General features: G+C 43.3%; 1 protein-coding gene across 2 annotated transcripts in view; it reads left to right on the top strand.

Moving 5' to 3' along the window:
• The first annotated feature begins 698 nt into the window (after positions 1 to 698).
• Positions 699 to 23,183, top strand: part of retreg3 (reticulophagy regulator family member 3) — a 34,395-nt gene continuing 11,910 nt past the window's right edge. Inside the window, exons 1-5 of one of the 2 annotated variants that reach the window (XM_060902073.1) lie at positions 699 to 823; positions 1,016 to 1,281; positions 10,710 to 10,816; positions 19,641 to 19,671; positions 19,769 to 19,895. In XM_060902073.1, coding sequence (XP_060758056.1) covers positions 1,031 to 1,281; positions 10,710 to 10,816; positions 19,641 to 19,671; positions 19,769 to 19,895 — 516 coding nt within the window. In that variant the 5' untranslated portion in view covers positions 699 to 823; positions 1,016 to 1,030. Of the gene's footprint in view, positions 1,282 to 10,709; positions 10,817 to 19,640; positions 19,672 to 19,768; positions 19,896 to 23,183 lie in introns of both variants that reach the window. The other variant, XM_060902072.1, reaches the window with a different exon arrangement.

The following is a 23,183-nucleotide window of genomic DNA, read 5'->3' as shown; positions in this document are numbered from 1 at the left end:
CGGGAAGATTTTTTGTTTGGTTATCCTCGTAATTGGTTTATGGGAAGATTTTGTTTGGTTATCCTCGTAATTGGTTTATGGGAAGATTTTTGTTTGGTTATCCTCGTAATTGGTTTACAGGAAGATTTTGTTTGGTTATCCTCGTAATTGGTTTACGGGAAGATTTTTGTTTGGTTACACAAATTCTAGACAATTTGGCCGGAGTTTCTCTAAGCTCCGGTGAGGTGGGACGAGGGCTGATAGGGCATGCCCGCCCTCTGAGCACCAATACACGTCAAGAAGAGCAAGGATTGACTCAAGCATACATCTATTAATATTGTTAATATTCTACTCCATTCTATTTTACTATTTCAGCGAGAAGGCTAGAATTCATCTGTGACCTTGTGTCTCACTGTGTACTGTACTGTTGTGATGACACATTGCTCGAGACATAATATTGATATCTTTTTGAACATTCTATCAGGACGTGACCTGCTCAAGGTCTGACTACAGGCTCAGTTTTGATTTATTCTCATGCAGGCATTTGCAACGATTAATATCCCTGAGATCACACCTCAGCCCGGTAGATGGCGGTAATACACATCGATTGTTAACCGCCAATAAATCGACAGAAGAAGAAGAAATGCTCTGGTGTAGCTTGTCTGCTTTTGCCCTACAAAATGGCGGACCCTGTAGTTAGCTTCAGCACGTAGGGAACAGGATGTCGGATTGAGACACAGCTTTTTACACGTCAGTGATTCGTGAGTTCTTTCTCCGGTTGGTCGGAAAGCTTTCGGTTCAAGAAGTGAGAAGATGATGGCGAGTAGTTGAGGGATAAGCTGGTGTATGTATTTTTTATTTTTAAATATAAAGCGAATATAGCAGTGTATTTCGGGTCGTTACGTCATCAAAATGCGACACTTCCTGCTTTGCTGCCAAGCTAAGCTAACTTAAGCTAAAGTTGTTTTTGTTTGCTAGCACTAATGCTAATTCTGACCTGAACTTAAGTGTTTGTTTCTTTAAATTTGGGGTTTAGTTTGTAGATATAAATATGGCACAGGAAAGTGAAACCGGAGACGTGGACCGAGGCAGCGGAGACTCCGGGAAGCGAAGCCCGGGCGGAGGCGTGCGGCTTCGGCGGCGCTCCGCAGACACAGCGGCGGCGCTGCGGGCCGTGAAGGCGGCGCTGATGGACGCTCTGGGACCTCATGAGCGGCTCATCACCTACTTACAAGCCGTGTTTCTGTGGGAGAGACCCGGACACAGCGTGCTTCTCTACACACTCACCAACTGCTGCTTCTGGTGAGATAATTATGTTCGTGAAAACATCACACACTCGCTTTAAAAGCTATCAAAGTACAAAATTAGTGTTTCGGAAACTTTTACATATAGCTTGTCAGATTTGTTTTTTTTTTGTTTGTTTTGTTTTGATGACTCATCCTGAACTAATCTGGTCATTGTTCAATGAGATGCTCTCTCTACTGTATATGTCCCGCCTCCTGGGGTCTGTCTTGCTCAACAAGGGGTCCATCTGACGTCACATCCGCCTCATTAGATATGCAAGCCATGCAGTGGTGGTTAGCTGAGCTCATCATGGGCGTCGCCACCATTGAATGTGAAGGGGGCGTGTCCCCTTCACATTTCATAATTCTTCGTTTGGACCCGCCCACATTTAACATAAAATATATTATGGCCCTTTTCCACTACCCTTTTTCAGCTTGCTTCAGCCCGACACGGCTCGCGTTTCGACTACCTCAGAGCAGCACGACTCAGCTCGCTTCAGCCATGCTCAGCACCCAAAACTCGCACGGTTTTGGAGTAGGGCTGAAGCGAGCCGAACCGAGCCGAGTGGGGCTAGGGGCGTGAGGAGACACTCCCCTGTGCACTGATTAGTGAGGAGGAGTGTCCTCACATGCCCATACACGCCCCTCGAGCACGCTGGGACCTGTAAACCCGGAAGAAGAAGAATTACGAATTACGAGAATTTCTGAAGCCTTATGCGCCTCGCCTCATCTATACGCTCTTGCCAGTATCTGTTGGCGTTGTCGGTGACAACAAGCCACAGCACCAAGACCAGCAACACTAACGACTCCATGTCCTCCATGTTTATTGTTTACTATCCGGGTTGTGAGACTACCGCTTAAAAGATCACTGATGTCACTGTTTGCGCCGCCTAACGACATCACGTGACGTCCACCCACTTTCGCTAACTCCACCCAATGTGTCCACCCACTTCCAGCCAGCACGGTTCAGCGCGGTTGTAGTCGAAATGCAACTCCAACAGCCCCACTCGGCTCGACTCAGCCCGACTCAGCCGCGTTGGTAGTGGAAAAGCGGCATTAGTTCACCCAGTGCCGTTTCTATAAGCAAAGTGCGCAATGCTTGTACGCATGCGCGGCTTTTCTAGGTCAACTATTTCGGCTACCAAACGAACTACCGAGGCACTGAAGTTACTATAGAGGGCTACCGCGTGACGTCACCGTACCGCGAGATTTTGTTAGGGTGCCATATTGGAAGACCACGTACATACGTACGTACATACTCTAATATAAAACAAACTACGAGCGAGAGTGAAGTGACACGATGGCTGATAATTCTGGTTATGCGAGTACATGACCAGCTGCAGAAAGGGCATGGTATGTGGAGAAACTAGTTGTGATTGATGGGTTTGACCCATATGATAAGACTCGGGGCAAGGGAGAATGGAAACATAAGGAGGACCGGACACCAATTCTGCCATCTGTTTGCTACCCAGACATTGTAAACATTCATATAATAATCAGTGCAGATTAAATGAAATTCTCCACTATCATGTTAAAAACATTATAGCACTTGACCACTATTGCAATCTGTATTCATGCTGTTATGGATTTTTTTTTTTTTCATAATTTATTTTTAATTTACTACTTAATCTGTTTTTATTTATATATCTTTGAATTATTTGGACGGGGGGGGGGGGGAAACTATATTTAAAATCCAAAGAGGGATGGAGGGAGGAAAATTAAAACAAAAGAGAGAAATGAAATATATAACATAAATGTGATAAAATTAAGGATGTTTTTATTCAGTAAACATTTAAAAAAAATGTTCTACAACACTCTAGCCTAGTGACTTACCAGTAACAAAATGGTCTGAACATATTCTGTACTGTTGTAGACTTGAAGTATTCAGATCCGCTCTGCATAAAGCAGCTAAATCCTCTCTCTGTCTCCTGGCAGAAAGCTCCTTGGTTTGCTCCCCTTGTGTCTCAATCACAGCTGGTATTCTGGAGAAAGACTTCTTTTCACCTTTCCCATCAGCTTTGTTAGAACCCTAACACAGCACAAAAGTTTACCGTTGTAGGTTTTTGATGAACCAAGTGCCTCGTGGGTTCACATACCGCGCGCTGCCTTTATTTCCCCCTAATCACGAGTTTGTTGGTCGTCCAATATGGCGCAGGGTTTGTTTACTTCCGGTTTCGGGTGACGTCAGTGCAAGGGGTCTATAGGAAGACGGGTAGCGGACCGTGAACTTTAAAGCTTTATAGCGATTGGCTTAAAGACCTTAAGCCTTAAGTGAATTGTAAAACTATGACCGGTGCACACTGTGCTTTTTACCAATGTACTAACAGAAGTTATAAACGTAAGCGGTGGAAGAAAACACACAATTGTACTGGGCCTACATCTGAAGACGGGTCATGTAAATGTGAACCTCCGTTTGTTTTGATTACATTTCCAACCGAAAAAAAAGACCCAGAAGGATGTAAAAGATGGTAAAAAGTTGTAAGTTTGTTTAGATATTTAGTTTGTCATTTATTTATTAATATGCACTTTTATCTCATACATGTTGGGTCCCCATTACCTAGCCTCATAGGCCCTAACGTTATACGCGTTATATATCAAAATATCAAGACAACTCACCTTCCTTGTAGTCATTTCGAAGCCGATGGAGTAGCGCTTTTTCGTCTCTGTCAAGTAAATATTCGGCAATATCGACTGACATGCATGGTGGCCACAGCTTAAGGCCAATTTATGCTGACAACCCAGTCCTCGCAGATAGCGTCGCAGATAGCGTCTGCGTAGCCCCCCCACCTTCGCAGACGCTCTGCGCGCACCTCCCAAAAATTGTGACCACCGCAGAAGCCTCGCAGACAAGAGGGCTCTGATTGGTCCACTCTACATCCGCTGTACACGCACTTCCGCTTCCCTACTTTCCCGGTTTGGTTTGTTTTCACGACCGCCATTTTTAAAAACACGAGCGAAGATGGAGCAGCACGAAGAGCGGTTGATCGAGGAAGTACATACATCTATACGACTCCAGTTCTAGTCATTATAAGTAACCGGAGGATAAACACTCCACTAACCACACCCACCAACTACTCCTAGCGATTTCGCGACTTCGCGCCCCCTTGCGTTGTGGCGGTGAATAACATCGCGCACGCCTATTACTCCCCGCTCAACGATAAATTACAACTGTCTGCGAAAAGCTGTCTGCGAAAGCCTTGTCGCAAGAGCATGCAGAGGCCCTTAAGCCCCTGGGCTTTGTCCAACCACCCGTCGGTTGTCTGCAGAGGGTCGGGAATTTTGTTTGCCTTTAACTGTCAACAAGGACTTGTAGTCGTTTTTGACAGCTTGTCTCTCCTCATCCTTCGTTAAAATGCATGGTAAGTTCTGGACTGATGCTGCATAGGCAAGGGCAACCAGTTCTTTTTTACGTTTTGCCCTAGTGCCAGTCGTGGTCTTGGTTGTCACAGGCAGTCCACGGCGACTTCAAAACCGTTTCAAATCGTCAACTTTCCAAAGTTTAAACTGATCTAAATCGTAGTTGTCAATGCTGCTTTCCGCCATTTTGAAGTGCTGTTTGGTAGCCAAAAAAATTAGTGATCCCATAATGCACTGCGCGGGCCGAGATTCGCAATTCGCTTATTGCTTCGTGAAAGAATCCATTCCACTTGATCGATAAGAGAATACACATGCCACTGAAAATCCACTCTGGGTTTTCTGGGCGTTACCGACGACAACTCGCCGCACGCAGTTTTCTGGGAAGGAATAGTAGAAAGCAAAGCAATGGAGAGAGATGGATGTTATTCCAGGTGGATCGTGAAGGAAAGTTATGAAGTGGTAGAAATTGTGGTGGCACCAATGTAAGGAGTTATATCTATAAATCTGTAAATGGGCAATTCCATGTAAATGTCAGCCTCACCATGCAAAAATAAAGCAACATGTAATACATCAAAACCACTCCCAGAGATATCACCTAGGCCTGTATTTTACAGATGTGAATAAGTTGAACCAATTTGTAACCAACCTAATATGTCACTGTCAGTCTTTCTTTCTTATAATGTAAACCCCAAGCTAAAATCAACTTTGATCATGTACAATTCTATATTATTGCCACAAGCCACAGAAATGTATGCTAAAATCCACAAAACAGCAAAACAATAGCCATCCTAAATATTATTTAAGAACTTTGATAGTTTTAGCTGATATTTAGAGTTTTTCAAAGGGTTATGGTGCTTAAATTGCTGATTTTCTAAACATATGCCATGTCTATTTCAGACGCGTCACATCCATAACGGAATTTCGTCACATCCATAACGCTGACTTTTCCTTCCGAAACTCTGCATGAAATACAAAATATTTTAAACAAAGATTTTTTAATATTCACCTTGGACCCCTCTATCAAATGGATATCTCCATTTCGACATTAGGTTTACAATTTCACAGAGTTTGATAAAAATGTACAGTCACCCAAGAAAAGTGATACTTTTTCTGTCACATCCATAACGCATCTTTTATTGGCGTTTTCTGGCATGCCCTAGATGTACTATGGGAATTGTTCTTGTTCTATCACTTCTCCAGTATGGTACAGCCTTAAAATATGCAACACCTGTTTAAATACTGGGAGACAATAAAACATGCACTGGGTCATTTGTTGCCATTTTGAGTTCAAGTGTCACGTCCATCACGCTGGAATTGCTCAAATGTTACTGTCGTACTACCATTGCATGTAGGTTGACAAAACTGCACTTGTTCATCGTGTGAAGTTCTCTTTTATGCGTCGTTGCTTGGCACAATGTAATTTTGTAAATGAAGATCTCATCTCATCATCTCTAGCCGCTTTATCCTGTTCTACAGGGTCGCAGGCAAGCTGGAGCCTATCCCAGCTGACTACGGGCGAAAGGCGGGGTACACCCTGGACAAGTCGCCAGGTCATCACAGGGCTGACACATAGACACAGACAACCATTCACACTCACATTCACACCTACGCTCAATTTAGAGTCACCAGTTAACCTAACCTGCATGTCTTTGGACTGTGGGGGAAACCGGAGCACCCGGAGGAAACCCACGCGGACACGGGGAGAACATGCAAACTCCACACAGAAAGGCCCTCGCCGGCCACGGGGCTCGAACCCGGACCTTCTTGCTGTGAGGCGACGGCGCTAACCACTACACCACCGTGCCGCCCCACCTGTTCATTGTGTGAAGTTATTTTTTTGTATGTCACCGTTGCTTGACACTGTGATTTTGTGTTATGAAGTTTGCATGATGCCATGTCATGCCTGTTCATTGTGTGAAATTATGAATATTCTTATTTTTAAGCATACAGTTGAGTGTCACTATTGCTTGGCACAGTGGCATATTGCGTTACATCTAAAACTAAATAAAGGGAGCACAAAATAAAATAAAAAAAGTAAAATGCACTCAATCACTGTTGGTGATAAATTGTCACATTCATCTCATTATCTTAGGCAGAGCAGTGGGTTTAAAAACAGGCTGATGAATATATGGACGAGTTGAATGAGGACTTATTGTTGAGTCTCTAAAATAGTCATTGAATTAAGTGACTTTTGTAGGTGAAATCAGGTGTTTAACAACCTGCTAAAATACACCAGAATGCAATGCTTCTGATGCCCCTGGAGCTCACTATCCACAAAGCCTCTTAAAGTGCATATCCTGGACCAAATTTGTGTTTTTTTTTAATATGAAAGTATGTCGGGCGGCACGGTGGTGTAGTGGTTAGCGCTGTCACCTCACAGCAAGAAGGTCCGGGTTCGAGCCCCGTGGCCGGCGAGGGCCTTTCTGTGCGGAGTTTGCATGTTCTCCCCGTGTCCGCGTGGGTTTCCTCCGGGTGCTCCGGTTTCCCCCACAGTCCAAAGACATGCAGGTTAGGTTAACTGGTGACTCTAAATTGACCGTAGGTGTGAATGTGAGTGTGAATGGTTGTCTGTGTCTATGTGTCAGCCCTGTGATGACCTGGCGACTTGTCCAGGGTGTACCCCGCCTTTCGCCCGTAGTCAGCTGGGATAGGCTCCAGCTTGCCTGCGACCCTGTAGAACAGGATAAAGCGGCTACAGATAATGAGATGAGAGATTTTTATTGTAATTTTTTTTTTTTTTTTTTTTTTTAGCACAACCGTTCCATTAAAGTCTCCGTTGTTTGTTTCATCTGTCCTGAAAGCTTCTTTGGAGCCGACTTCTGCTTCATCAGTGTTGGAAACAGATGGCACCTGGCTATATATAGACAGGCAGGAAGCCGAGGCTGAAGTGTGCCATCGTAGAAGAAAAAGAAGAAAGAAAAAGGGCAAATTGCAGCTTTATTTACCACAGTGTCTCCAATCCAATCTATCCCCCCCCCCCCCCCCCCCCCCAAAAAAAAAGCAGCGTCCATTCACGTTTCTCTCAGTTCCGTAGGATCAGTTTTGCAAACATTTCAGATTCGGGTCTTAATCAGCATGTCGTCTTTTCAAATCCCACTTTTTTTTTTTTTTTGCGATTTCACTATTACCACATGATGTACATATCAGGATTGTCACTCAACACCATGTAAACACCAATGTTATCATTTAATACCATAATTAATCGTGTTGTACGCATTAGGAAATACCAGAAGTGTCTTCTGATTACGATTAATCATAAAATGTAAACAATGCCACGCTCCGCCTCGTGATCACCAGTAAGCGCTCATAGCCGCACCTGTTATTGCTATGATGGTGCGTGTAAAGTGTCACATGACCGGTCACTAATGCACGTTTACTTCACTGCAAGTCAGTCGGAGTTGAAGTGCAGCTTGTGAATTGCGCAGTGCAGTGCAGTGCAGTGCTGTGTGTTTATACGGTCTGAGGGTGTGATTTTGTACCCAGAGGCTTGCACAATGTTTTCAGTGAATTGGAGCCAGGGGATGAGGAACATCATGTCCTGGGACAGAGGTCATGTTCCAGTATGGGATTGGTGTCGGATCGTGTGGATGAGTGTCCCGTACGCAGCTCCTCATGTTTTTCTTGAAGTCCATTTAAATATGAACCGCCTTTTAAACCTGTTGTCATGGTAATGAAAGGTTGCCCCGAAGCCTCCGATCACGAGTTCTTGATTTCAGACCACCGGGTTTATGTCTCCAGGCCGGACTGTGTTTGAGCTCCGAGCCGACGTTGTGATGCTGGAATGCTCCGGGTCATCAGGTTTTGTGAAGTCGTACTGCTCCTGCTCTTCTGCTGTTCACTTCTTCACACTCTCGGGCCTCTGGGTCACGCGTTTCATACACTCACTCTCTCTCTCTCTCTCTCTCTCTCTCTCTCTCTCTCTCTCTCTGAGGGAGTAGTACAACAGAGCAAATTGAAAGGGGGATTTCCTCCCTCTGTTCTCTCTCTCTCACACTCATTCTCTGTCCTCCTTTTCTCTCTCTCGCTTTCTCTCACTCCATGTTGTTCTGGCTCACCTTCTCTCTTACCTTCTCTCGTTCTCTCTGTCCTGTCTTATTCTCTGTCCTTTCCCCTCTCTCTCCTCTCCCTCTCTGTCCTTCTCCCCCTCCCTCCTCCTTTCTCTGTTTGGTGTTCTGGCTCACCTTCTCTCTCTCTCGCTCGCTCTCTCTCTCTCTCGTTCTGTCCTTCTTCTCTCTCTCTCTCTGTCTCTCTCGCGCTCTCTCTCTGGCTCACTTTCTCATAGTCTCTCTCTCTCTCTCTCTCTCTCTCGCGCTCTCTCTCTGGCTCACTTTCTCATAGTCTCTCTCTCTCTCTCTCTCTCTCTCTCTCTCTCTCTCTCTCATATTCTGTCCCCCCCCGGCATTCTCTGGCCTGCGCGCTCTTTTTTTTTTTTTTTTTCTTCCTCTCTCACTCATTCTCTGGCTTTCTGTCTCTCTCTCTCTCTCTCTCTCTCTCTCTCTCATATACAGTATATTCTGTCCCCCCCACCCCATTCTCTGGCCTGCTCTTTTTTTTTTTTTCTTCCTCTCTCTCTCCCCCTTGCTCTTTCTCACTCATTCTGTTTTTCTTTTCTCCCCTCTCTCCCCCCACGCGCGCGCTCTCACTCTCTGTCCTTCTTTGCTCTTTCTCTTTCTGTTCTTCTGGCTCACTTTCTCTCTTACAGTCTCTCTCTCTCATATATGTGTGTATATGTATGTATGTATGTATTCCCCCCCCCCATTCTCTGGCTTGCTCTCTCTCACTCATTCTGTTTTTCTCCCCCACCCCGCGCGCTCTCACTCATTCTCTGGCCTTCTTTGCTCTCTCTCTCTCTGTTCTTCTGGCTCACTTTCTCTCTTAGTCTCTCATTCTCTCACCCCCCCCCCCCCCCCCTCTCTCTCTCTCTCTCTCTCTCTCATTCTGTCCCACCCCCTGCTCTCTCACTCATTATTTTATTTTTCTTTCCCCTCTCCCCCCCTTCGCTTTCTCTCACTCATTCTCTGGCCTTCTGTCTCTCTCTCTCTCTCTCACTCATTGTTTTTCTTCTCTACTCTCTCACTCGTTCTCTCTCCCCCTTGCTCTCTCTCACTCATGTTTTTCTTTCCTCTCTCATGCTGTCTCAATCTCTCTTGCTCTCTACAGCTCATTTCCTTATAAAACTGCACTCATTGTACCTCAGGCGACTTTTATTTTATTTTATTTTAAACAAAGGGGCGTCTCACACCAAATATTGACTTGGTTTCATTTATTATTGGCTTACTGCTGTTTTTTATTTTATTTTTTAAAAATATTTTGAAACATTTAATTATTTTCTAAGCCATTTTTGTTCTACAGCATTTCTTTACATGTGCCTAAGACTTTTGCACAGGACTGTAAATTGCATTTAAGATGCTATATTTACTCAATAAACCTCCAGTAACTTTTTTTTTTTTTTAATTATCTATATGTCCTCTGTGCTGCCCTTTTTTGCATTTCAGAACATTTTCCACATCTACAAGATTTTCTTTTTTTTATTTAGATATCTGTATAGGGAGAGATGAGCTGAGATTTAGTGAGCAGTCACCGTTTCAGCCAGTATATCCAATTTTATGTTTAACCCATTTATTTGTTTTCTAAATCACAAATCACGCCTCCACAACATCTCATGGGCTTCTGAGATTCACAGAGAAAGTGACTGAGAGCGGAAACACCTTGGCAGGAAATCTGGGACGTGACACGCTCCCGGGTAGCCAAATCAGCATAACGAAAGTCACAAAATAATCTGAACTCGCTGTTCTGCTCCTGTCATGGAAGTTTAGTGGCGAATGGAGATGATTTACATGATGATGAATCTAAATTCAGAACATGCAGCACATCAGTAACTGTGCTAAACATCATCTCTGTGTGTCCTCGCAGCAGATTAAGTTGTACTAAAACCCAGTAGTGTTCGATCAGGCTCAGTAATTTTCATAAGAAGCCTTGAGAAGAAACACATGACACGGTGGTGGGTAGTTTCCACCATCCTAAACAGAGCAGCTGTTCGACAGGAAAGGAAGTAGGAGTGTCTGATTCGTCTCTCTGTCTGTCTTGCAGGTTCTTTGCGTTGAGCTCGTTGAGGCTGTTCTTCATCTTGGCGTCAGGACTGGCTCTGGTTGTGTGCGTCGATACGTGGAGGAACAAGATTTGGCCCAAAATCAAAGGTAGTCATGGCTGCCGTCAGCCAATCAGAGCACGTCTGGGGATCTTCATCATCATACTCATCTTCCTTTAGACCAAAATAAGATTTCCAGACACTTATCTCTTCAGTAAGACTACGTTCAGACTGCACCCTGAAACAACCCATATCCGATTTTTTTGCCCATATGTGACCTGTATCCGATTTGTTATTGACAATCTGAACGACACAGATCCGATTTTTTCACATGCGACCCACGCCGCTTGGATATGTGGTCCTAATTCCGATGCATATCCGTTATTTTCACATGCGACTGCAGTCTGACCGGACAGGTCGCATTCATGCGACCTACACGTCATCAACAAGAGACAAACGTCACTATTCTGCGTTGGCTAATCCTGCCTCTTTGGTGGAAAACAGCATTTGTACAGTTTTCAGAATTTAAATAGACTTTTATAGAATTGATCAAGCTAATGGTGGATTTGGTAGGGACCTGGATGTTGATCTGTTAGCCTGATTAAATAAAACAGTTTCTATAACTGATTTATAACTTAAACCATCCTGTATTACAAGATAAGATTGTTCTGGAAATTTCCAGTAATTTGACACCTTCGGTCTCATTAGTCTGCTGCCCACATTCATCAGATTATTGTGTGAGTTCCGCCGCCGCCACAAAAACCACATCGCCAGGTCTCGCCTCATCTCCATCGCAAACTGCACTGGTGTTTATGCACCTTGAGCCAGCGCTGAGAGAAGTTGCAGAATTCAGCTGGCTATAAACAATCTAAATAAATATTTATAAAAATGTAGAAAAAGTTTATTAATATGACGAAATAAATATGTGCAAATTATTAAGCCTGAATTAAGAGTTTGGTAATACAGCGGCCGTATCCCAAATGACTGCCTACTGAAGCTCGAGTGCACTATATAGAGTTTAAAAATCCATTACTTCCTAGTAACATGTAGTGCACTTATATAGAAATTAGAGAGACATTTAGGAGTCAACCCTCGTTACCAGGCTACACGTTTTCATTTCAGTTCAGAAACAAAAACACACACGAGACCTCACACTTTAACACTAACCAGATAATTAAACAAACAAACAAAATCATTAAACATGAAGAGTGCGCTTTTCTTTTTTTTTGGTTTACGTATTACATAGATGTGCTTATTACGTGTCAATTTGCTCATGCGGGACACTTTTGGGTCGTTTTCCGTTCATATTGGAGATCGCATACAAGTCTCATATAATTGGTAATGTGAACGGCCTAACAAAAAAATCGGATTTCACAACAAATCGGATATGGGTCGTTTCAGGTTGCAGTCTGAACGTAGTGTAATATTTCCAGAGGATGCTGGTTGCTGTAGTAACAGCACAGACGTACATACACTGAGTAAACAACACCAACGATTTTTATTAGCCTTATTAGCACTACTTACATTTTATGAATATGAATAGATATTTTTCATAAGTTTTAATAAAGCGCACTGGCAACCTGAAATCACCCTCGATGGCTAAAAATTGCAGGTTGTCAGCTTTAAGGAAAAAGTGTTTGGAATCTAAGTAGGTTGGGATGGGTGAAAGCAAGCTATCAGCGTGATATCCAGTCAGTTTTGTACAGTAACCCAGCGATATCAAATTTAACGCTAGGCCTCAAACTCGCTAACAAAATTAGACCTAATCAGTTAAAGGAGGACTGTTTGGGATCGTAGAGGTGTTACACTTTCACCTTAGTAGAAGATTTATCAGGCAGTAGTTTTAACCACTCTGCTCTATGGCTCGGAGTCGGAGTTTATTAAGAAATAAAGCAAGTTTAAAAATGACTTCAGTTCTCCTTTAAAACACTTTTTTTTTTTTTAAATGATTACACTTTTTGTTGTGTTGTAGCTTGCTATGCTTGAAACAAAAACACCATCTCATCTCATTATCTCTAGCCGCTTTATCCTTCTACAGGGTCGCAGGCGAGCTGGAGCCTATCCCAGCTGACTACGGGCGAAAGGCGGGGTACACCCTGGACAAGTCGCCAGGTCATCACAGGGCTGACACATAGACACAGACAACCATTCACACTCACATTCACACCTACGCTCAATTTAGAGTCACCAGTTAACCTAACCTGCATGTCTTTGGACTGTGGGGGAAACTGGAGCACCCGGAGGAAACCCACGCGGACACGGGGAGAACATGCAAACTCCACACAGAAAGGCCCTCGCCGGCCCCGGGGCTCGAACCCGGACCTTCTTGCTGTGAGGCGACAGCGCTAACCACTACACCACCGTGCAGTGGCCACCCTTGGCCACCGTGCCACCCTTGGGGAAGTCATGGCCTAATGGTTAGAGAAACAGCTTTGGGACCAAAAGGTTGCTGGTTCGATTCCCCAGACTAGCAGGATTGACTTAAGTGCCCTTGAGCAAGGGACCTAACCCCCAACCGCTCCGGCAAGAGTGGTGGCGTACCTTGTGTCTGATTAGCCAAAGAAAAACTGATGATGTGGTCATCAGTTCAGGCATTGAACCCGACCAACTGAACTGTGCCACCCTATATTTAAAAAAAAAAATAAAATCCCCATATTGTTAGACTAGGACTAGTTTGTAAACTAGCATTAATCTGCTAATTAATCCAGAACTAGCTAGTTCTACATAGCTGGGGTGTTTTTTCTGTTGCATGCTGAGATGCTTTTCTGCTCACCACCGTTGTAAAGAGTGATTGATTGTATAAGTTACTATATCTCAGGCAGGGCTTTAAGCCTTTTTAGCATATTGGGCTGATGTTCAGGGTTTCCTTAACGCTACGCCCACAATATTACTGACACGGCTGTAAAAGTTGCCGCTACAGTAATAAAAATGGGCGTATCCAACGCTCGCTGGCTGTGCTGTAAAAATTGTGCATGCAGACGCCCGTTTAAGTTTCCAAATCTGTCATATATTTATTCCATAAATATGTTAGTAATATAGTTGAATATTAATTGTAAGAAGTTTTCAATCAAAAAAACAGTCTGAGCAACTTTTGGCCAAAAAAAAACAATCTTATTAATGTTACCAAAAAAGAGTGACTTTTACGGAGGTCTGCAAGTGTCAGGAAATGCACTAGAATGCATCTCTGAGCATGTAGAACCCGTGAGCTTTCGGAGGCCTAAGCCGGCCCCTGAACCCCTGGCCATTAGTGTTCTCCCCAGAAAAAAATGAAAGCCCTAAATTCTGGCGTGATAATACACAGACAATTGAGCACCGATGATGCGAAGCGAAACTAGGGGGGTGTGGGGGCATGGCCCCCCGGAAAATTTTTTGAAAATAGATGCTCTCCGGTGCATTTTCAGGGTCTCTGTTACCCCTTTTCCACCAAATCAGTTCCAGGGCTGGTTTGGAGCCGGTGCTGGTTCACAACTTGTTCAACTTGCAAGCCAGCTGAGAACCAGTTTGCTTTTCCATAGCTCGGGGTGCTAAGCGGAGCCACGTCATTACGTCGCTGTATACGTCAGTTACATCGCTACGTTTGCATAAACCTTGGCGCGAATATCGATGCAAAAACAACACGGAAGAAGCAGCAACAACAACAATAATAATGGATGACTTCGTTTGTACAGCTGCTGCTTCTCGTCGCTTAAAAATGCCGATCTTTCGTGGTCTTGTTATTGTTGTCGGTCTTAACAACTCCGCCCCCCCGCTGACGTAAGCGGTTCTTTCCTCTGGCCCAGCAGAGAGTTGGTGCTAGCCTGGAACCGGTTTTTCTAGCCCCAGAGCCAGTTCTTTGTCAGTGGAAACAGAAAACCCGGTTCCAAACTAAGCACTGGCCCCGAACCAGCCCTGGAACTGCTTTGGTGGAAAAGGGTCTCCGTTACCCCTTTTCCACCAAATCAGTTTCAGGGCTGGTTCACAACTCGTTCAACTTGCGAGCCAGCTGAGAACCAGTTTGCTTTTCCATAGCTTGTGGAGCTACGTCAGTTACGTCGCTGTATACGTCAGTTACGTCGCTGTACGTCATTACGTCGCTGTATACGTCAGTTACGTCGCTACGTTTGCATAAACCTTGGCGCGAATATCGAAGCAAAAACAGCATGGAAGAAGCAGCAACAGCAACAATAATAATAATGGATGACTTGGCATTTGTACAGCTGCTGCTTCTCGTCGCTTAAAAATGGCTATCTTTCGCAGTCTTGTTATTGTTGTTGGTCTTAACAACTCCGCCGCCCCCCGCCCCCCGTAAGCAGTTCTTTCCTCTGGCCCAGCAGAGAGTTGGTGCTAGACTGGAACCGGTTTTTCTGGCCCCAGAGCCAGTTCTTTGTCAGTGGAAACAGAAAACCCGGTTCCAAACTAAGCACTGGCCCCAAACCAGCCCTGGAACTGCTTTGGTGGAAAAGGGGCAAGAGAGGTTTTAGATCCATGATTGATTATAGGATCGATTTTACCAGTGTTTCAGTGATTTCTGACCTAAATAGTATTAATGTCAACACATGAAGTTCAACATGCAAGTTAAAGTGTTTTGTTATAGATTACTGAGGTCTATGATAGATTGAAAATCTACGGGGATCCCTTAATTATCTCTGATCAAGTAGCGTTGTAACCAAAATGTGCATGAAAATATGAGCAGTGGTTTGGTCCATCTTCTGCAATCCAATGAAGAGAATCGATCATCATGACCTCCTGTTGATCACAAAGGGATCTGAACCTAAGACCTGCCACCTTAAAATAAGTCGCTGTATTACTGTAACTGTCATGATTTAGGATGTTTCTGATGCAATTACCGTAATATATGTATAACCAAGATACACAGAAAAGTAAAGCGACTGCATATTATAATGTTGAAATTTTGGCACTTTGTTAAATGGACTAGATTAAGATAAAACATATTTAAAGGAAAAGAGAACTTGATCCATACATTTAATTTTGCAGAAAAATTATGTATTTATAAACACATTTAATGAATGATAATAGACGAGGTCAAACTTTTTGTGATTTAAAATCAGTCGGCTTTGTCCGTCTGGTGAGGGACAACATCGGCAGCCAATGAGATCGCTTATAATGAATCGGAAAATTCCGGGATGTCTGACGTTTTCTTTCGATGTTTTTATTGGACGGTTTGAACACGTGATCTTGACTTAGCCAACGGATTAGTTTGTTTACGTCATACCACGCGGACATATTACTTTGACAGAATCAACACAAACACTGAGCGCTTGTTTAACACAAATATCAATCAGTATGTAAATGGGTCTGTTATTTGCTCTCCTATGTATCGAGTTACTTGTGGGTGGGAAATTTAACGTATCGGTATAAATCTAAGCGTATCGGATTTTAACTAAAGCGACTAAGCGTATTGGCAGGCAGAGCAAGCGGATCAAATGCTTTGGGGGAAAACCATGCTTTATGACTGGTGCCACTATGCTGATATTTTGGTCTGCTTAAGGGCCTCTGCATGCTCTTGCGACAAGGCTTTCACAGATAGCTTTTCGCAGACGGTTGTAATTTATCGTTGAGCGGGGAGTAATAGGCGTGCGCGATGTTATTCACCGCTACAACGCAAGGGGGCGCGAAATCGCTAGGAGTAGTTGGTGGGTGTGGTTAGTGGAGTGTTTATCCTCCGGTTACTTATAATGACTAGAACTGGAGTCGTATAGATGTACGTACTTCCTCGATCAACCGCTCTTCGTGCTGCTCCATCTTTGCTCGTGTTTTTAAGAATGGCAGTCGTGAAAACAAACCAAACCGGGAAAGTAGGGAAGCGGAAGTGCGTGTACAGCGGATGTAGAGTGGACCAATCCGAGCCCTCTTGTCTGCGATGCTGTCTGTGAGGCTTCTATGGTGGTCACAATTTTTGGGAGGTGCGCGCAGAGCGTCTGCGAAGGTGGTGGTGGGGGGGGCTACGCAGACACTATCTGCGACACCGTCTGCGAGGACTGCGTTGTCAGCATAAATTGGCCTTTAGAACCCATTGTCCTTCCTGTCAGGTCAAACCAGTCTGGCGACGATTCCCCCCTCCCCGACCTCTCTTATCAACATAATGTTTCCACCCACAGAACTCTCACTCACTCATTGTTTTTTGTTTTTCGCACCTTTCTGTGTAAACTCAAGACCATTGTTTGTGTGTGAAAACCCCTGAAGATCAGCAGTTTCTGAAATACTCAAACCAAAAATAATCATCTGGCTCAAACCAACACCCATGCCACAGTGAACGTCAGTCACACTTTTTGAGAGCACAATTACGTTCTGATGTCTTGAACATTGTAAACCTTTAACTGAAGCTCCTGATCTGTATCTGCATTATTATTATTATTATTATTATTATTATTTTATTTTTATGCATTGTGCTGCTGTCACGGGATCGGCTAAGTCAGCCTTTCTCAACCGGGGTGCCGCGTGGCTTCGTTTGGAGTGCCGTCAAAAAATTTATATATTCTAACATTGAAATAAATAAAATGAATTAAAATTCCTAAAAACGTTAGTTACTAGGGGTGTGACGATTCGATTCGAATCACGATTCGTGGTTGCCGATACGATTCAAGGATGATTTTGGTTCATTTAGAATGATCCGATCCGAAACGATTCACTCAGTACGTTTACATGCACGTCCAAATCGAGCTGCTGTCGGTAATCGAGCAAAGGGTCCCAGCAGGGGTGCCAGAGAAATCCAATCCTACATGCACAAGTGAAATCGGGCTATTGTGCAAGGCGCATTGTGCACCCGAGCCACACGTGGTGCTACACGCCCCATCGTGTTGTACACTTCCGGTTGTCGTCATGAAGAAGAGCTATAGTGTTGCCAGATACTGCTGACGTATTCCAGCCCAAAACATGTTCAAATCCACTAAAATGCACTTAAAACCCCCAATCTGGCAACACTGGCAGTTCCGTGTTCAAGCTGTTAGGCTTGCTCTAACAGACTGTATGGCTACAAACTGTCCGGCGCAGACCACTGTTTTGTAAGACAACTTATTTTGCACAATAATATTTTTCTAAAGTCCATTTTTTGCTTACAATTTAACTTATGTCTTAATAAACACACAAAAAGTTCAATTGTTTTGCTTTTATTGACATTCTTCAGATGTTGGATGGATATATATATATATATATATATATATATATATATATATATATACACACACACAAATACAGTGACTTGTTTATGTACACAATTCACAGCTATGCAACAGCTGTACAGATGTATTTGGTGATACAGTAAGTGAGCTAAATTTTAACAGTGCAAACAATGCCACAAAAAGAAAAGATTCATGCCGTTGTCGTGATTCGTTGTCATGCCGACCGAGGCTGTTGTGTTTCCCTTGTGGTCTCGTCACTTCCGGAAGGGGCAGTGCTGAAGTAAGTAGCTCGAATACGTAGCTCGATAGGGTTTACATGCACTAAGTAGCTCGGCAGAAATCGCATAATCTAGGTCGTGTAGCTCGATTCCGAGAAATCAAGTTCGGTTCAATTTCAGCCGAATTAAGGTGTATACATGGCATTTTGAACTTCGATTTCAGTCGAGCAACGGCAGAAATTCGATTCTCTCTATGTGCATGTAAACGTAGTGAGTGACTTGAAATCGATTCAGTAACTTTTTAGCCAAAAATTAAACCAGTGTGACTGAAATAAATACCTGGATACTGGACAGTGCAGGTGAAGTTTTCTAGATTCCTTTTGTTTCTTGTAAGGGAATCAGGTATAATTATGGATATAAACAAACAAGTAAACAACAATTAGTGGCAAATGCTTTGACATTTTATTTGAATTAAGTGTAACCAACACTTTAGGTTGGAAAAAAATAATAATACTTCTAAAACTTTTGCTTTTGTTTTTCCAACACAAAAATATTACAATAATATCAAATATTATAATATATCAAAAATAACGTGCAACCAATTACTGGACCGTAATGCTGGTTTGAAAATTTCCCGCTCGCTGGCTTCTCCTCTGCTATCCGCCATCATGCTATGTTTTGATTTGTGCTGGCGTGTGACGATGATGTCACAGACAGGCAGCCTGAATCAGGTAACGTTTAACGCCTTTATCATTAAAAGTGCTAAAAAAACCCCACATCAATATAAAATCTGACGTGCTTAAATCCAATGCGTTATTTCCTAGTATCGATACAATCGATTGATTTACCTTTTAAAACGATATTAGATCGATGTATGTCGTCCGGAAGGCCAACTTGCCGAGCACAGATCGTTGTAGTTGGATCGTAGGAAAGTAAATCGATTCATCGATGTAGTAGATGAATCGTTACACCCCTATTAGTTACATTAATGCAGATCATCGCCGCCTCATGCATCATCAAAATTTGTCTCGCGGCCCCCTTTCCCGTGTCGCAACGTCACTGCCGGGGTCAGCGTGACTGCGTGTATTTTATATGGGGGTGCCTTGAGAATTTTCATACTTCTGAAGGGTGCCGTGACTGAGAAAGGTTGAGAAACGCCAGGCTAATTTACAGAACAGCAGGTGGGTGTTCCTAATAAAGTGACTGGCGTGTGTATAGACATGAGTCCTAGTCAGTTTGATCACTTCAGTATTTAAAACGGCGCTACAATAATGTGTTTAATATGAGCAAACACTGATATTTCTCTTCCTGCTGGTTTACAGGAAGACCTGGGGTCTTTACTTTCAATCTGTTGAACTTGCAAAGTAACGCATCTTAAAGTAGCGGCGTTCCCTGCGCTGATTTGTATCGTCTCGTTACTTCTGTCAGATCTCCCAGGTTTAAGCTGAAGTATAGAAAGTAGAAACCGTGACCGAGTCGGCGTGTAAAAATATGGATTTGTGTGATCCAGTTATCTCTTTCTGTCTCACACACACATCAGTGCTTCCTTTAGGTGGATTAATTTTCTCCTAACGTTCACGTGTCTGTCTGTTTACAGTGAAGCGAGTGGATGGGAGTGAAAATGAAAGGTAGGACTGGTATCATATATAGACCTGATAAGCACAGGACGTTTTGCAGAACGCATCAGATTTGCTAACTGTGTACCTGCTTGTCGTGTGTGTGTAGTTGGGGCCTGGTGCAGCCCGGCACCCTGAGCGTACCTGAGTTGTGCCACCACATGGCCGAGGTTTGGGTGAGCGGAGCCTTGTGTGCTGCTGATCTCATCAAGTTTAAACAACACAACCCTGGACAGGTGAGTCACATGACATCAGGAATCATACGTCTTGCGACCCCTCTTTCTTTTTCTCACATCTTGTCGCAGCTAGACACAAGTCTCAATAGGCTATTTGCAGGAATTGGTCATGTGTCAATTTTCCCCATAGCAACAAGCCCGTGGTGGGTAAGCTAACTTGACATTCCTTGACGACCATAAGAGTTTGACTGGTGATGCGAAGCAATCCATTTCTATAATTCAGAGATGCTTACTAGTACGGATTGGCCGTATTTTGTACGGAAAAGTTACGTAAATACGATGTTACGGCAAACAGTGTTATTCTGTACGGAATTATTATAAAGTATTAAATTCCAGTGAGTTGTTTTTAAATGTCCAAGCGACTTTTTCAATCCATGCGCGATTCACGGCTATTTATTTTTACGACTACCACACATGCTGTGCGCCGCGACATGCGCAGATACCGCACACGCTGTGCTGTGCGCCGCGACATGCGCAGATGCCGCACGCGCTGTGCTGTGCGCCGCGACATGCGCAGATGCCGCACGCGCTGTGCTGTGCGCCGCGACATGCATGGTGCTGCTTCTCAGTCGTGGAAATAAAACGCTCAGTATCGGGACAAGTGAAACACAGGTCTCAGGTGTTCCTCCCATGATATACGGTAGAATGGCCGTGCATTACACCCAGTCAAAAGGGCAATGGATACGCGCACTGCAAACTGTGTAGAACTGACATTAACATCACTCATGGTGGTCGCGATGACTGCATGCGGCATGTCAACTACAAAAAAAAACATATGGAGTATGCTGAAATGGCGAGTCAGGCAGAAAGTAAATCTGGGGGTATCCAGCAGTTTTTTACGAAATCTGTGGATGAAAAGACACGGAACGTGACCCGTGCTGAAGCGGTGATGGTTGACCTGTGCTTGGAGTTGAACTTGCCAATTAGTGCCATGAAATGTGAGTTAAACTTATTCAGTTTCTTTTTACATGTCTGATTTTTATTCACTGAAATATCAAACACTGGCTGGACTTCTTTAATTCAAAGTCTTTTCAGTGTTGCAAGTGCAAATGTACATGTAGTCTGATCAAAAACAGAATTTTATGATTAGTGCTGTTGGGATTGTGGCAAAAAAATGGATCATTCCACTGTTTTAAATACAATTATAAATGTCATTTTATTCAATGTCTCTTCTGAAGCATTATGCTGAAGTATTTATATATTGGGACATTAAGATAACAATGTCGGACTCTCTTTGGCATGAAATAAGGAGTTTTTAAAAAATTTTATTAGAATCCGTTAACAGGTAGAACATTTTGCCAGGCAATATAATATAATACTTTTGAGGAGTTACATTCAATACCAATGATGGTAGTCAACCGTAATGTCTGCAAACAGGGAACACTATTGTATTTATAAAAATGTGAGAAATTGTATGCTCTAGAAATTTGAGTGGAAATTCAGTTGAGATGGCTGCTCATGTTTTGTTTATTCAATTCACACAAAACAGTACTTTTTAATAATTTAAATGTTAAACATATTGGTATATACACCTCTTTATAATGGAAATGCGCATAAATTACTGTTACTGAAAGTCATTCCAAAATACTGAAAAATGTTTTCAAGAATACTGAAATTCAAAATTTGGGGTAGGCATCTCTGATAATAGCAGTTTTTACCTTTTCCTACTGTCTTTTTTTGACCCGAGTTTTCGTGCGTACTTGGAAAAAGTTTGTGGTTTTAACTTCTGTCGTAAGGTAAAGCGAATCATTGGCTGTAAAAGAGTTTTTTGGACTTGAGTTGGTCGCCGCCGAAAGAAATTCACGTGCAAAATGGCGGATTTCTCAGGTATGTTTATAACTAGAAAAGGAGAAATTATAAAGTTATACCTGAGAAATCCGCCATTTTGCACGTGAATTTCTTTCGGCGGCGACCAACTTGTCCAAAAAACTCTTTTACAGCCAATGATTCGCTTTATCTTACGACAGAAGTTAAAACCACAAACTTTTTCCAAGTATGCACGAAAACTCGGGTCAAAAAAGACAGTAGAAAAGGTAAAAACGGCTATTATAGAAATGGATTGCTTCGCATCGCTGGTCAAACTCTTATGGTCGTCAAGGAATGTCAAGTTAGCTTACCCACCACGGGCTTGTTGCTATGGGGGAAATTGACACGTGACCAATTCCTGCAAATGGCCTATTTGTTTTCCCACATTATCAACATCGTAGGGATTTTGCGTAGGCGCGCCACATTCTGACATCAGAGGACGCTGCTACGAGTCGTCACCCAGAAATACTCAAAAGCATTCTGGGTTGGATTCCCGCACCCCAAATAAAAACAGCAGATGAGCCAATGGAACTGTGACTCTGGAATGAATGATTTGATTTTGAAGTCTCTTCCCCCCCCCCCCCCCCCCCCCCCCAATATTAACTGACACATTGGAAGCTGAAGAATGGCTGAAGTGCCCTTGAAAAACTGTTGTACGTCGCTCTGGATAAGAGCGTCTGCAATGTAATGTGATTCGGCTAAAAGTTTTTACTTGGGGATTTTCCAGCCTACAGCTAGGAAAAACCCAAAGAAAACACCCCCTCAGGTCGGAATTCCTACTCGGAAGGTCTCTTCAAGTGATGTCAAATCAAGTGCTCATAGACTCGGCAGGAAATAAAGCAGCACTTCATACCTTTAAATGAATTACCAGATAAATATGTTTTATATATTTGAGGTGTATTTGCTTGTTAAATCTGTAACGCTGACTGTACAGATCACATCAAACAAAGTCTTTTTAAGGGCATATTCTGGACCAGCTTTGTGTGTTTTTTTTTTTTTTTTTTTTTTTTTTTTAAATATATGAAAGTATGTCCCTTTACACACTCATCCAGAAGGGTAATTTTGCACAAGGCTGTCTGTCTACAGCAGAAAAAAATAAAATAAAATGCGTCTAGAAAAATCCCAAGGGAGTCTGGAGCCAGATTCGTGCGTCACCTGCAGAAGCGCCAGCAGGCTGCGTGAGCTTTGCACGGTTTCAGTGCACAGCCTGTGTAGACCAAGCGCTCCCATTTCTCTCTCATTGTCCGGTCTTTTGGAAAACGATGAGTACTAATCCCATCAAGATTGGTGTTGCTACACCCTCCTACGATACATCTGTTAACCATTTTAATAATTACGCGATAACGTTGAAGAAATTTGCAGAAAACCACCAGGTCGTTTTCTCATAAACAAACCAGCCCTGACGTAGGATTCAGAGGGAGGCGTCCCGCACGCGAAGTCACGAAAATCAATGTTTGCCGGGAAATCCAAATGCCAAGTTTT

This window comes from Neoarius graeffei, chromosome 20, assembly GCF_027579695.1.
Source record: "Neoarius graeffei isolate fNeoGra1 chromosome 20, fNeoGra1.pri, whole genome shotgun sequence".
Lineage (NCBI taxonomy): Eukaryota > Metazoa > Chordata > Actinopteri > Siluriformes > Ariidae > Neoarius > Neoarius graeffei.
The sequence above is the reverse complement of the archived record's forward strand: the minus strand, read 5'-3'. Positions and strand labels throughout refer to the sequence as shown.